The sequence below is a fragment of the Labeo rohita genome, chromosome 12, assembly GCF_022985175.1.
Source record: "Labeo rohita strain BAU-BD-2019 chromosome 12, IGBB_LRoh.1.0, whole genome shotgun sequence".
Taxonomy (NCBI): domain Eukaryota; kingdom Metazoa; phylum Chordata; class Actinopteri; order Cypriniformes; family Cyprinidae; genus Labeo; species Labeo rohita.
The window spans coordinates 8732563-8748807 of record NC_066880.1 but is presented as its reverse complement, the minus strand read 5'-3'; the positions used below and the strand labels follow the sequence as shown (position 1 = coordinate 8748807).

Sequence of the window (16245 nt, the reverse complement as noted above, 5' to 3'; positions counted from 1 at the left end):
AATGTTTTGTCAAAAATAAAGTATACTGAATTATCAACTAAGATGTTATGATATTTTTTGGTTCAACATGTATTCAGACTAATGAATTCTTAACTTTGAAATCAGTATGATCAACATTTTGCATTTATAAAGAAAAACTGGATTCAAAATACAACAAATCTCATAAATTACACTTGAAATATTGTTAAAAATGTAATTGTTTTTAATTTACCTCTGATTTTTTTATATATATATAAAATAGCAAAAAAAAAAAAAAAAAAAAAAAAAAAATTGCAATGTAGATGTACGCAAAATCTTAATAGGTCAATATAACTCTTCTAATTAATTGATTATTACTGTGTTTCAGTAGTGACAAATTTGGGGAGAGGACAAATATTCCAAAACATTCTGAAAATACAATATGAAAATGAACAGCACAATTACTAAAAATGTGCAAAAAATGTGCTAGGTACAAATACTTAGTTACTGTACTTAAGTAGATTTTTCTGGTAACAGTACTTCACTTCACTATTTATTTTTCTGACTACTTTTTACTTTTACTCCTTACATTTTTACATAAATATCTGTACTTTCTACTTCTTATATATTCAAACCAGGCTCGTTACTTTAGTTTTAATCTGCATTTGGTGGATCACCATTCGATGACGAATATCTAAATCATGAATCGGTTACTCCGTGTCTCCACCAAACGGTTTCTAATCAAAGTAATAGTTGCAAGTGACTCGAGAAAGGAATGGATCTGAAAGGCAAAACTATTGACCAGGACTTCAAGTGCAGGTCAGTTTCATCTGTAAATAGGCTACTGTAGTTTTGTCTTTGTTTACTTAGTTAAGTGCTAGGAACTCTTAGCAGTAACAGCCAGAGGATTAATAATACTGTAAACTAAACTAAACCAAATTATAATTAACTTACTCAAAATACTGTATGTAGAAGGACATCATTATTATCTACTGTAAAGTTATAGTAGTAATTTAGCAAACTAATTTTCTAAGAGATCATTTCATAATACGTTTAGAGGGAGCTAGAGCAGATAAACACAACCCTTACGAAAATTAAAACCAAAAACCATGGTTACTGTAGTTAAACCATGATAACCACAAATTAACCATGGTTTTGCTACACTAACCATAGTCTAACCATACAATTTGTAGTAAAACTATGGTAGTGAATTAAAACATATTGTAATCAATCCGCCAAAAATGGGTACTTTTTATTTAAGTACACGTCAAAACTCATACTTTACTTTAACTTGAGTAAAAAAGTGTAGTCAGTACTTCTACTTTTACCAGAGTATTTTTAAATATGACTATCTGTACTTCTACTTCAGTGAAGGATGTGTGTACTTTTGCCATCTCTGAAAATGTGTACCTTGGATATTATACAATTTGCATACATACAAATGTTTTGGAAAAAATATTTTCCATGAAGTTTCCAATGATGACTTCAGTTCTGTAGAATGGCTCAGATACCAAGGCGATAGGTATCTAGGTTGCTTTTGAGTGTAGATGAAGACTTTCTTTCTCTGTGTGTGTGTGTGTATGTGTGTGTGTGTGTTTGCACATGTGAGAATGATCTCACCTTTACGGACATATCCAGGATACAGACAGCGGGAGCGTTCACTCCAGTAAGCGCACACTCTTGTTCCAGCCGTCAGAATTTCCACCGTCTCAGGCTGCACATCTAAAACCTGAAACACATGGATGACTTTAAAAATTAACCTACATATCTTGCAGCCAGGCAGCTTATCAAGCATAACACGTTGATTTAGTTAAAAGACACACATGAAGAACATGAGACGTCCACTTTGCAAAAGCACAGATATCGTTGAGGCCCTCCCCTTAAGGCAATTACAGCCATGGGTATACCTTTCTCAAGAGACGCAGTTGTTTGATTTTGTTCCCATAGACAGTTTCTCATACTGAACGAGACTAAAAAGAGAAAATCAGCATCACTGAATGAACGTCTGCTTTGAAATAATGGAATGAAAGAGCAGAGAGGTGAAAAAGGCCTAAATCGATGACTTTATTGTGAGGCTGCCAGCTCCCCTCCCACTACACAGGGCACATGCACTGAGGGCTTTTTCAGGCCTGGTTCAAACGGGTCTGTTGTAGATACGGCCTTTCTGACAGAGCAAACGGCGAGCTTGGACGTTTTTGGCCGGGATATGCAGGTAGTGGTGTTGGAAGCAAACGACTGATAAGAAGTCTTAAAAGCAGCACAGGAGGTATTCACTGCACTGGGAGGCTAATGCTAGTAGCTAGATTCCCCTGAAAAGTATAACACACCAAAATGAGTTTGAATTAGGAAATAAGGTGAATTTTGGTTTCATGTTGACTTTAAGTTTATGTAAACCTGAGCTGTGCTTGCTTTGTAATTCCACACTTGTTCCAGTAACGCTGATACACAAACATACACATAGGAACAATGCTGCAGGCTTATGGGCGAGTCTAATTTGTTGGAGTGGAATGTCAAAGCTTTTACTGCGCTAGCCTTCAATGAGAATATAGCATTAGCTCTCGTTTTTTCTGTTCTCCCAGCTTTATCTCTCTCCCACAACTATGCACAATCACATCCAACACTGACACAAATGACAACCTCCCCTCTTTGTTTTGCATTTTGTGAACAATCAAGAGCTTTTTGTGTTGCAGCTTGTGGATTGTATCAAGAAGAGATATCTTCAGATGTTTTGTGTACTGTACTGAATTTGAGAGTTGCACAGAGCATGCTCATTAATACGTCTTTGAGGGAAACTGGGGACGGGTGGGTAAAGCTTGCGATAGGCGGTCCCTAGGCAGCGAGACATTTTTTTTTCCGCCTATGATACTGGGAGAGATGAATGAGAGAAGTAACGCATGTAATGTATTCAAATGAATGCATGCCGACAAAGAGCTGTTGGTTTACGGTGTGTAATCAGCTCCCTTTTTCCCCGTCGGCTTAGATAAACTATGCGTGTAAGTGTAACCCGCAGTTCAGCCCCAAAGATGTTCCTAAATAAGAAGATAAATAAATTAAAAAAAGGATAAAACATGCTCTTCTGTACGTCCTCCTAGGGGGACCGCGCAGAACTAATAAGGAACAGTTATATACAGTCACCACGTGAAACAGTATATGCAGGAATCTAATGGACTGCTGGACCGCATTAGGAGCAGCTAACGAAGGGTACTGCTAAAAAAAAGGCTGTATTAGCAAGTTCCTTCGGTTGCCTACTTCCCTCTATCACAACCAGATGCTGTTCCTTTACAGATGAATTTGATGCTCAATGAGATAAAAAATAAGCAATAAAAGACGCAAATGTGAAAGAATGCCTAAAGTTGGACTGGAGTCGTTCACACACCGATCATAGCAGTTTACACGCTTCATGGCTAAGTAACTGTCTATCGGAGCACACTCACACACTCACACAACCCCAGATGTCATGTTCTTAACTGCTTTAGCAGAGAAAGTCACAGAGCCTTGAGCTGATGGGGCTCTGGGGGGAGAACAAGGGGTCTGTGAGAGCCTGTGAGGGTGGCCTGAAGGGCTGGTTCGGCCCAAGGCCTGTATGGGAAGATGGAGGTGGTCTTTAGGGGAACGAGTCCCCTGAAGAAGCTTTTTAAAGGGTCTCACCGCTTCCTGAAGCAGCTGCTCCAGAGAGTAGATCCTCTGCCTGTTTCTGCGCTCTCCTTCAACAACAACACTATAGCTGAAGAGATCGAAATAAAGAAAGGTTTTTTTAATTATTTTAATCTAAATCTGAATCTAATCCACCATCTATCTATTTAAATCTCCATCATTCCATTCATCCATCCATTTATCTCTCCATCATTCATCCATCCCTCCATCAACCATCCATCCATCTGTAAATCTATTTATTCATCGTTCAATCCATCCATCTATCCCTTCATCATTCCTTCATTCCATCCATCCATCCATCCATCCATCCATCCATCCATCTATATCTCCATAATTCCATCCATCCATCCATCCATCCATCCATTCATATTTCTATTTATTCATCCATTGATTGTTCCATTCATCATTCCATCCATCCATCCATCCATTTGTATCTTAATCATTCCATCCATCCATCTATTTATATCTCCATCATTCCATTCATCCATCCATTTATATCTCCATCATTCATCCATCCCTCCATCAACCATCCATCCATCTATAAATCTATTTATTAATTGTTCCATCCATCCATCCCTTCATCATTCCTTCATTCCATCCATCCATCCATCCATATCTCCATAATTCCATCATCCATCCATATTTCTATTTATTCATCCATTGATTGTTCCATTCATCATTCCATCCATCCATCCATCCATCCATCCATCCATTTATATCTCCATCATTCCATCCATCCATCCATTTATATCTCTATCATTCATCCATCCATCTATCCCTTCATCATTCCATCCATCCATTATTCTATCCATCCATCCATCCATCCATCCATCCGTCCATCCATTCATCTATATTTCTATTTATTCATCCATCGATTGTTTCATTCATCATTCCATCCATCCATCTGTATCTCCATCATTCCATCCATCCATCCATTTATATCTCCATCATTCCATCCATCCCTCCCTCAAACATCCATGCATCTATATCTATTTATTCATTCATCGATTGTTCCATTCATCATTCTTTCCTTCCATTCATTAATCCATCTATTTATAGCTATCCCTTCATCATTCTATCCATCCCTCCATCTATATATCTATTTATTCATCCATCTATTGTTCCATTCATCCATTCATCCATTTATATCTCTATCATTCCATCCATCCATCGTTCCATCCATTCTTCCGTCTACCATCCATCCATTTATATATCTATTCATCCATTTATCCATCCATTCATCCATTGTTCCATTCATTATTCCATCCATCTATTTATATCTCCATCCATCCCTCCATCATCCATCCATCCATCCATCCATCCTTCCATTTTTTTTATTAAAAATACAGGGAGGTTGTCTTACATATCAGGTAGGTCCAGTGTATGTACATATGCAGCATACAGTAACTCGTCCTCTTTTGAGATTAACACTTTCAGCCCGTCCCTCAGGATTTCTTTGGTGAGAATGCAGTTGGGCAGGGCTGGTTGTGACAAAGACAGATTAAAGTGAGAGGGCATTCTCCTTTTGCCATATGTACATCCTGTCTCGAAATTTTGTTGCATGTAAATGTAACAGCATTATGCATTTCCACTTGTATATATCTTACCCGATAGTCCACTGCCCATCAGCTCTGGTTCCTCCTCCTCCTCTTCTTCTTCCTCTCCCTCTGAAAAGCTGCTGTCGTCATCCATCCGGAATCCCTCGTCGGCAGCAAAGCTCTCCAGCAAACGACTGACTGCTCGCCCCTTAGCCTGCTAAACAGTCACGAAAAGGCATGTGAGTCTCTCTCACTCACACACACTCACCACCCATAATGGCCCCGGAGAGAGTGATTCAGGGCTCCAACATTCATTCAAACTCCCATCCAAATATATCATAACCTCTCGCACCTTAACAGGTCCATTCTTGTGCACAGCCCTTGGTACTTAACATTGCTCAAAAAAGCTGTCATATATTAATGTGATGGAGGTTTCGTCACTTGGGGTGATGCTGTTCGGTTTTCATTTTACAAGTGCGTCTCTAGGGTGAGGCCCAGGTGAAGAATGATGCACGTCTTTGTTCTCTATCGCGCTCTTTGAGCGGAGCGGGAATTTTCCGCACCCGCTGATTAGGCAGGCAAAGTCCCCTCGCATGCCTCGCTGATGACCTCACAAAGGGCCGACGGTGACAGCCTTGACGCCTATGGTGTAAATCCTTTCAAAACTATTGACTGTTTTATTTAGACAATGCATGATTCAGCCTGTGAATTAGCAGGCGGATCCCATCTTATCTTTATTGTGAGCAGATTTACGAGAGCCCCTGACAGGACAAACCGAGCAAGATTGCATAATCCTTCTCGGAGGGATGACTTTTTATGGGTGCCAAGAGGGCAAGGCAGATAGATCTAGGCCACTAGGGGGTAATTCGCTATGTGGCGCTGCAGCCTTGCTAGATCACACCGGCTTTCAGTAGAACTCTAATAAATGAGCTCAAAAGTAGCTTGCCTACTAGGTGTTTTAACTAGCTTAGCCTAACCAGCAAGACTGTCAACATGCTGGTTATCTAATTTTTATGGAAACTGAAAACCATTATATACCTGCTTGTTTCTGATTCGTCTGCTCCAAGTGATGTCATCATACTGAGACGTCAGTGCTTCTAACCAACAGCTTTTCCTCTGAAACAACCATAAGGAACATGTTAGCATAGTTAGGCCTCCACAAGCCAAACTATTGCAATAAGACATAGATATACCTTCCCAAGAAGCACAGCGCTCTTCCTGGTGGTTCTTTCTCGTGGAGTAGGTGAGGTCTTGAGAACCCTAGTGTGGTCAAAGGTGTTCTCCCTTGACCCCTCTCTCCACTTGGGGCCAGTCAATCTCCTCTCCTCCTCCAGTTCTGAGTGGTTATGGTCAGCACTGACCAGGGCCGGCCTACAGGGGGCCTTCCTTCTCTTCACCTCGTCTTTAGTGACGGACACATTCATAGATCCTGGAGGGAATACAAAAAAACATTGTGTGACAGTGAAAAATGAGTGTATGCTAAGAATGAACTAAGGTGATATCTGTCAATCCCTGCTGTCTAATTAAATAAGGATGTAACATTTACCAAATCCTTGTCTTTCCGTTTTGTTCTTGGCTTTCTGATTGGCCTCGAGCTTCACGATGGAGCACTGTGAAGGACGGCCGACTCCAGACAGTTGCTCTTTAGATGATAGATTCTTGATGCCCTCCGCTCCTTCCTCGCTGTCATAGATGCCGTCATCTTCCTCCTCTGTGAAAATGATAGATCGATTGAATGCATTGACATCTTGACTGGACTACAGTTCACAGCGGGCATCTGAATCGGTCATGGTGAACGCAGCCTGACGATTTCTCTCACTGTATGATTTGTTCGATATTTAGCAAAGTTCATGAAATGGGTGCCAAATGTGGCTGTGACTGTCAACGTTCACAGGAACTGTGGCGGTCAGAGAAGTCTAGTCACTGACAGGTTTGACCACCAGACCTTTGCTTCCCACAAGTGTCTGCCTCTAGTATCCGATTCCTGTTTACAGCCACACATACACAACTACTTACAAGCTTGGAATCACTACAAAAATATGTTTTTGAAAGAAACTGATACTTAAACTTGGCCTTCAAAGAATAATTAAGAATTAAATTGACAAAAATGGCACCCTGTTATATGTATATCTATTTCAAATATGTGACCCTGGACCACAAAACCAGTCATAAGGGTCATTTTTTAAAATTGAGATGTATACATCATCTGAAAGCTGAATAATAAGCTTTCCACTGATGTATGGTTAGGTAAGATATGACAATATTTGGCCGAGATACAACTATTTGAAAATCTGAGGGTGCAAAAAAATTAAAATATTGAGAAAATCACCTTTTAAGTTGTCCAAATGAAGTTCTTAAAAAAAGTTTTGATATATTTACAGTAGGAAATTTACAAAATATCTTCATGAAACATTATCATTACTTAACGTCCTAATGATTTTTGGCATAAAAGAAAAAACAATAATTTTGACCCAAACAATGTATTTTTGGCTATTGCTACAAATATACCTGTGCTACTTAAGACTGGTTTTGTGGTCCAGGGTCACATATTCTGTTCTTTAAACAAAGTAATGAATTTTGGGATATAACACACAAATTGCTAAATGAAAACGGCAAAATAAAAATAATTTTTTTTTAATTTCCTGAAACTTATAACTTATACTTACTTAAGAGTATTTTAAGTACATTTTTATTCAGTAAGAATACATTTCAAGTGATTTATGTAATTTGAAATTTGGCAACTACCTAATATAAAGTGCAAGTTTATGCTGAGGTTGCCAGGTCTGCATAACAAAAGTAGCTCAATGACAAATCCCAAATATCAAAACCCAAAATGCATAGCGTACATATTTCACAGTCACTGTTGAAAACCAATATATTGCAGTGATCATAAACACAGCTCAAGAGCTCCTTCCCAGTGGGCCCTCCTTCACAAAACATAAAATTTACCGCAGTTTTATCATTGGTAGAATATAAAATATTTCAGTACAAACATTTCAGTAAAATATAAAACCATTAACCAGCAGGGAAAAAATCAACATGTGGCAACCGTTTAAAAGTAGCCCAATTATGCATGAAAAATGCAGACTTGGCAACCCTGGTTGAAGTGCTAAAATTACAAACCTAAAATTATATTGAAAATAAAATAAGCTAATTCAAAATATTACTAAATAATATTTCCCAAATGCCTAAAACTTCCATTTCAATTTTGCTCCCTTGATGTAAGTTTATAACTCGAATGGAAACAGCTATTTGACACCTTTTGCATTCTAGCTGTCAGTTTATTAAGACATTCAGATAATGTTACATCTCATGCTTTCTGTGGCACTGTTTTTGTATCATTTTTTATCATTATGTATTTTATACTATACATTGGATCACTTACATGTGAATTTCTTTCAAAAACATACAAATACCTTTGCGATTCCACATTTTTTTTTACCTGTTTTATGCACAAAGTCATACTCGCATGCTTCGGTGTCAGATACGTATTGGCAGATGCCGTCTGTGGGCTATGTGTGTCTCGCATAAAGCGGAGATGGCACGGTGGCAGCAGTGTCGGGTGTCAACACAGTGCTGACACACTTGTCACTTACAAGGCGCTCGTCAACACTCTCGCAAGCTCGTGAAATGTGAAAAGGATAACTTTCAGGGCAATTAACAGAGCGGCGACAACACCGCCTAGCTCGACCGCAGGCGTAGCTCACATTAGCGTTCATTACCGCCACGATTTCATCTCCACTTTGTTCACTTACAGAAGTGTGTTCGCAGGCAGTGTGGACTAAAACATGTAGCGGAACTGGGGCAGTGGAGGGAACGCATCTCTTTTTTCCCTGTAGGTGTGGCATTCTGAACACAGCATGACACGGGCTAGCATTACAGCTTGGGTTTTGCCCAGTGCATGCCTGAGAAGGTGTCGTTAATTTTTTTTAATGCCATGACAGTCGAGCAGTGAAATGAGAGGATCCGCTGATCGTCATGGTGGGATGCATCTCCCTCGGTCTATAACTCACCTGTGTCGCTGTCGGAGGGAGAGATGCCCTTCTCGGTAGCTTCTAGCTTGCTATTGGTCACAGCTGTATTGCATAGCAGCTGCTGCGTTCGGGTTGGCAGGAGTGAGGGGCTCAGGATGGCCTTTGACCTTGCACCTCTTCTCATCATAGTCCCTTTCCCATCGGATCCCCGGTGGACTGCTGCCACACTGCCTGCTAGGACAGACCAAAAGTTAATCAAAGCGAAATAATCAAAAGTGATCTAAATATTAATGCACTTAAAATACACCCAGCATATTTTATGTTTACCTGTGTCACTGTGCTCTCCGGTTTTATTACTATGTGTGTGTTCTTCTTTTCCACTGTGCTCTCGGGACAGATGTTCTGTAATACTGCTCTGCGTATTGGTTTCTCTGTGACACAACAAGTTCACCAGTCGAGATCCACGCTTGGCTTTGGCTTTCTGCTTCAGCTGTGAGCAAGCTTTCTGTTTAAACTTCGTGCTAAGCAGTCTTGGCCTGCCTCTTGGCCTACAGTGAGCCTTCATCTGAAACGGAGAGAGGAAGAGAATTAAACCAAAGGCAAAATTTCAGTTGCATTATTATAATGCTTGCAAAGCAGTTATGTATTAATGTTTCACAACCACTCCATCTCTAAATATTTTAATGAAATATTTTAAACAAATGTTTGTCCCCTTCTAAAAAAAACATGTTCAAACTCATTTTTAATGTTGACTTAAACCGGGTTGCCAGGTTTAAAAAAACTATGAATTTACTGTTTACAGAAATGCCAAATTCCAATTTTTAAATTTTAAAAGAATGTTCAAAAATCATTTTGAATGCTTTGTATTCAAAATCTAACTGACAACACTGACATAACATGGGTTGCCAGGTTTTCACAGCAAAACCTGCCCAATTGCTAATCAAAACTAATTCACTAATTCAACTAAACAAAACTAGTTCATCGTGTTGCGGGGAGAGAACCCCTGTAAAATTCGTATTACAAGGCTAAATATCATGTTATTGGGGTCGCAGACACAAAAAACAACAGTTTTTAAGTAGTCCAATTCTGCGGGAAAACCACAGACTTGGCAACACTGGACATCACTGTACTTTTGGCAAAATAAATTGTGATTGATCTCATTTCTTCTGTTTATTTGAATGGGTTTTTAATTTTTTTACCTGTATTTAACCATGGAAGGCAGAAAACAGTTTAAGGTGGCATTTCAAAACAGTATAAATTTACTGTTTACAGAAATGTAAAATTAAAATTTTAAAAGAATGTTTGGCATTAAAAAACGAATCATCAGCGATAACATAATGGTGATATTGGCCAATTAAATTGTGATTTGCCTTTTCTTGCATTTATCTGAATGCTAGATTTCGATGAGTCTTTAATTTTATACATGTGAGAGAAGAAACAATAGCAAAGTTTGGTGACATTTCAAAAACAATTCACTTTACTTATTAAAGAAATATTTTGAATAAACATTTAAAATCTACTTGACAGCAGTGACATAATTGTGATATCTGCACACTCAGCTGTGATTGATCTCTTCTTGCATTTAGCTGGATGCTAAAATTCAACAGTTCTTTATGTTTTGAAATGTATTTAACCATGTGACAGAAAACCAAGTAACCAAGAGACAAAAAACAACATACAACAGCATATTTAAGCTGACATTTCCAAAAACATAACACATTTTTCCCAGTTTAGAAGTGATTAGCTACAAACCTGTGTGCTACTGAGATGGTGGTAAGGGCTACTGGTCATCCTTCTCTTCTTCCTCTTCCTGTCTCCTCCTCTAGTCAAGTCCTCCGCCGTAAGCAGTCCCGGCCCCGCCCCCGCTCCAGCCGACCTGTCCATCACAACAGAGAGGTATTCATGAGGGGAGAGAAGAACGAAGGATGAAAAGGAGAGATCAGAGGCGAGCGGAGGGCTTGCCTTCCCTCTCTGTGGCTCTCTAATAACCTTCTTTTCAGGCTTTGATGAATGGAGAGGCAGGGGCCTGGTTCCCCGCTGCACGCTTGAAAAATTGGGATCTGACGCCAAACCGAGAAATATCTGAGAGAAGTGCTGGTAAAGCAACCTCCCACTCATAATTTTGTTTGTTCTTTTTTCCTCGCTCTCCCTCGTCTCAGTCTCTCCGTCTCTGCTTACTCCTTTCCCATTCTGTGCCAATGGTTTCGGGGCTGTGAATTCCAGCATTACATTAATAAAAAAAACCTTCTCTGTCTTATTACCATATCAATGCATCTGTTCCTGCACAAAGCAGCACAATGCACAGGCCTTCAGGAGGGCAACGAGAGTGAGTGAGTGAGTGTGTGTGTAGCCAACCATCGAGCAGACCTATTACACCGAAATAAGGCTCATACACTCACTCTGCGCCGATCGGCCTCTCGTTTTGCAGTGTGTAAGCATCAGTGTTTTTACTCCCGAGAAGCAGACAGCTACTTCAAACCCTGCCACAGGCTGCCTTAGTTGGTGCTCGGGGCGGGGGGTGGCGGCGCAGACATCAGCTGGCCCGTCACTCACCGGGATGATTGGCAGGTGAGCGTCGGAAGCTGTGTCGACGTGTGGTTGGTGAATTCCAGCCTCCCTTCTGTGTCCTAGCGACAGCCATAGTCAGTCACTCCCAAAGCAAACCATGAAGACATTTTTAATTTTTCTTGTTAATCGAGGTGCCACATCACCAACTTGACCCCGTGATTTCCACAGTGTCAGATGCTGGACTGTTTCCCAGCGTTCCCACCACAGTATGCATAAATCAATTACTGCCTCTTTGTTTACTGTGCTTAATGTTTATTACAATTTATGCTCAACTTAAAGTGTAATCTTTACCATAATGATGTGTATGATGTTATTGGTTATATAAAGGGTTGAAAACCTTTCTAATTTTAAATTACTGCTCATGGCAACATCATATAATTCTACAACAAATTGCACAGCGTGTCCCAACTGGCTGGACCGTTTATTTGTGTGACCCACTAATAGTGCAGCACTGGCCAAATTGATCCGCGCAGAACCGATATGCACTGCCCACTGGGTTGCACATGGACAATTTGTCATTAATAATTGATACAAAAATAATTGATTAATGAATAATGAAATATTGAATAATTTGTTCAGCTGAACAGCGCAGTCTTGTCCCACTTTTGCAGCATTTGGCTTCCCATACACCTTGCAGCAAAATAAAAAGGCTGCATGAAGTTTGGCATGCATATGTCTGGATACATACATCAAAATACAATAAACGCATATGATATTTCAGGATTACCTATTTAGTTAGAAGACCAGGCAGAAATGTATGATGCATATATGCATGCATGAAGACATTCGCTTACATAGACACGCATTCACCGCACAGGCCCAGCACTGGCTGTGTTGTGTTCCACTCTTCCTTTCAGCTGTCTGAACACTGGCTGTCTGCCCTTTACTCTGGCCGGCGCTGTCAGAAAGAATCAGTGTCCCCAACACATAGACCCCAGCCCTCCTCCTCAATACAATGAGCCCCTGCTTTATCTGGAGATGGAGGGAGGATCCCGCAGAGACAGAGAGGCACAGATACATGACCAGGACAGATGGGTGGAAAAACATAGAGCAGGCTCCAAAAACCTCGTCTAAAAACATGTTTGTGTGGCAAAAGTCATTCCGATTTGTCGACTGCAACTTTCTAAGAATGCATTACAAATTCAGAACTAATATAACATAGTTCATAATGCTTACCAAAGTTGCCAAATACAATACACATCTGCAAAGATTGAATCGACTGAGCAGACTGTTTGTCTTGGTGCTGTAGTTGAGATAAAATGTACTACCTAACTTTTTCGTGAAAAATATCTTAAGAAGTTTACATACATTTTATGGTTTTACAAAACAGGGACAAACAGTCCCTTGTTTGTCCTGAACAGTTAAACTGCCTGCTGTTCTTCAGAAAAATCCTTTAGGTCCCACAAATTCTTTTCTTTTTCAGCAGTTTAGCATATTTGAACCCTTTCCAGCAATGACTGTATTATTTTGAGATGACATTGAGGACAACTGAGGGACTCATGTGCAACTATTATAGAAGGTTCAAACGCTCACTGATGCTTCAAAAGGAAACTGCATTAAGAGCCAGGGGGTGAAAACTTTTTGAATTTGAAGATTAGGGTAAATTTGACTTATTTTGTCTTCTGGGAAATATCTTCTGTAGCTTCTGAAAGGCAAAACTAAATGAAAAAAATATGATATTTATGAAAAATGTACACATCTTCATTCTGTTCAAAAGTTTACACCCCTGGCTCTTAATGCATTGTTTTTGCATCAGTGAGCATTTGAACCTTCTATAATAGTTGCTTATGAGTCCTTCAGTTGTCCAAAGTGTGAAAAGGTATATGTCAACTTTTATGTATGTAAAACGTTTGACCTCAACTGTATATTATAAATGTAATGCAATTAGTATAATAACATATTATACAAATTATTATATATTTTTAATGCAGATATTTAATAAACAAATTTCTATAAATAATTTTTTATTCTCACAAAGCATTTACTTGAATCAAAAATACAGTAAAACAAATCATAATACAATTTAAAATATCTGAATATATTTTAAAATGTACTTTATTCCTGAGTTGGCAAACTTTTCCAACTTTTACTCTATTCTTTAATATCGCATGATCTTTCAGAAATCATTCTAATAAGCTGATTCTAATATGCTATTTTTGTACAGAAATTGATTTTTTTCAGAATTGTTTGATTAATAGAATGTTTAAAAGAGCAACATTTATTTAAAATAGACATTTTTAGTCTTAACTGTCACATATATATATACACACATTCATTAAATATCTATATTTATATATAAATATGTAATTTATTAGTGTAAACATAAGATTTTATGAAAATTAGTATTACTATAGACAAATGCATCTCTGTCAGCTTAAACAAAACCAGAAAAGCCAGATGCACACCCAAACGATCCAATAGAGAAAGAGAAATGGCTCAAGATCAAAGTGGAGAACAAATAAGAACATCTGATGTAGTGAAGTGAAAGAAAGAAGAGAAAGAGAGAGAGAGCAATCCAGAGGGAGTCACTCGACTGACCGGAGCTGGATCAATGGACACTAACCTCTATCGACCCGCCACCACATGCAACGTGAACATGCCCGTCTACACCCCATTCTCCACATCTGCATCCAATAAATTCATCCAAAAACATCATATTACCATATTACCGACAATCCCTATTCCAAACACCCCTTCAAAACACACCTGGAGATTAATTATTGTTTTTGGGAGACGATGCACTGAGCACAACCAAACTGAATGGAACTGCAGGAAATATCTTAAAGAACAAAAGCATTACCGAGAGTAAACTGCCCAGCTCTGAACAGAGTAAAGAGAGTGTTGAGTGCACTTTCCTTTCTCCTCCTTGTGCCACAAGTACATCTATCTACAGATCCTCAACTAGGGTCTTATGAAGTCGTTAAGGGCCTTAATAAAGGCCCTGTTTTTGTCAAAACAGAGAATAAAGCTTTGGTCTGGTATTTTCTCCCTGACCGCGTGCATCTCCGATTCGCTTCTACTGCATTTAAATGCCACAGAGTCTCTAAAACCCCTAAGGCCCGGGAGACCAGGTAACCGTGGAAACCTGATTAGTAACCCGACACCAGGTCCTAGGCAGGGTTTGGTGTGCGGTTGCTTCGGCTTGATGAGGACTGTGGCATGGGCGTCTATTAAAGAGCAGAGCTGACAGCCCCCCGCCCTCCTCTCCGCTCTGCCTGTCGCCACCCAAAGGCGACCTTCTGACCTCCTGACCCCGAAAGGCCCCTCTAGTCCTTGTGTCAACTCCATGTCACATTCCTGCTGTTGAGAGAGAGAGAGTGTGTGTATATGTGTGTGTGTGTACTTGAGCGAGCATGCTGGTAGGAGAATTCGCAGTCCTCTAATTACAAACCCCTTCCCCTCAGAGAGGTCAGGATTACACAGTAATGCTATTCAGGGAAGGGCATTGATTAGCAAGACACAATCATCAAGAAGAGAGAGAGAGAAAGAGAGGAGGAAGACAGCTAAAGAGAGCAGGAGAAAACGGTCATGTGTGTGTGCGCATGTTCCTGCCATGGTCTCCTTCACAGTCCAATAATCAAATTCCAGCATTCTCTCACTGGAAAAGATGCTGTAGGTTGCTATTATTTACCATCACAACCCTCAATCATTCCGGCAAATGAATATATATTGGCATAAATCCCAGTATATGAGCACTCTGCTGTGTTTCCATGTGCAGGAAACCGTTTGACAACTACAAAATGATCAAATATGTTTTGTTTACATTTTGAACAGTATGTTTTATCATTTTAAACCCAATCTTACATAAAATGTGTACATTTGCTATTTTTCTCCTTCTTAAAGTAAATGTCAGTTGGTTTTCTATTAATAAACTTAACATTTTTGTTTATTTATACCTCATTACTCCAGTTCAGTGTCAGATGATCCTTCAGAAATCATTCTAATATGCAGATTTGGTGCTTAAGAAACATTTCTTATTATAACAATGTTGAAAACAGTTGTGCTAATTAACAATTACATTTTTTCAGGATTCTTGGATTAACAGTACTGCATTTAATAAAGAACCTACATATTGTCCATTAAAATGTTAAAAGAAAAAAAAAGTAATATTCTGAAATATTATTATGATGTAAAACAAAGTTTTTCTATATTCATATACATTCAAATTTAATTTATATCTGTAATTAAATTTGAATTTTCAGAATCATTACTCCAGTCTTCAGTGTCACATGATCCTTCAAAAATATGAACATGCGGATTTATTATCAGTGCTAGAAACAGTTGTGATTTTTTTGGAACCTGTGATACTTTCGGGACAGTTTTAATTCTTTCTTTTTTTGAAAGAAATTAATACTTTTATTCACAGAGGATGTGTTAAATTAATAAAAAGTGACAGCACAGATTTACAATGTTAGAAAAAAAATATTTTGAATAAATGCTGTTCTATTTTAACATTTTATTCATCAAAGAATCCTGAAAAAAGAATCACATGCTCCAAAAAAAATACTTGACAGTACAGCTGTTTCCAACATCGATAATTCTAATAATAAATC

The 16245-nt window shown here is 38.9% G+C and overlaps 1 protein-coding gene across 4 annotated transcripts in view; it reads right to left on the bottom strand.

Annotated features, from left to right (window-relative positions):
- bahcc1b (BAH domain and coiled-coil containing 1b) overlaps positions 1-16245 on the bottom strand; it is a 123691-nt gene that overhangs the window by 6841 nt on the left and 100605 nt on the right. For 2 of the 4 annotated variants that reach the window (XM_051123980.1, XM_051123979.1), the window contains exons 15-24: positions 10877-11000; positions 9452-9689; positions 9164-9358; positions 6697-6861; positions 6344-6579; positions 6189-6266; positions 5220-5367; positions 4976-5093; positions 3607-3682; positions 1579-1687 (exon numbers count right to left, since the gene is read on the bottom strand). In XM_051123980.1, the coding sequence (XP_050979937.1) occupies positions 1579-1687; positions 3607-3682; positions 4976-5093; positions 5220-5367; positions 6189-6266; positions 6344-6579; positions 6697-6861; positions 9164-9358; positions 9452-9689; positions 10877-11000 (1487 nt within the window). The remainder of the gene's footprint in view (positions 1-1578; positions 1688-3606; positions 3683-4975; positions 5094-5219; positions 5368-6188; positions 6267-6343; positions 6580-6696; positions 6862-9163; positions 9359-9451; positions 9690-10876; positions 11001-16245) is intronic. The other 2 variants (XM_051123982.1, XM_051123981.1) reach the window with 2 other exon arrangements.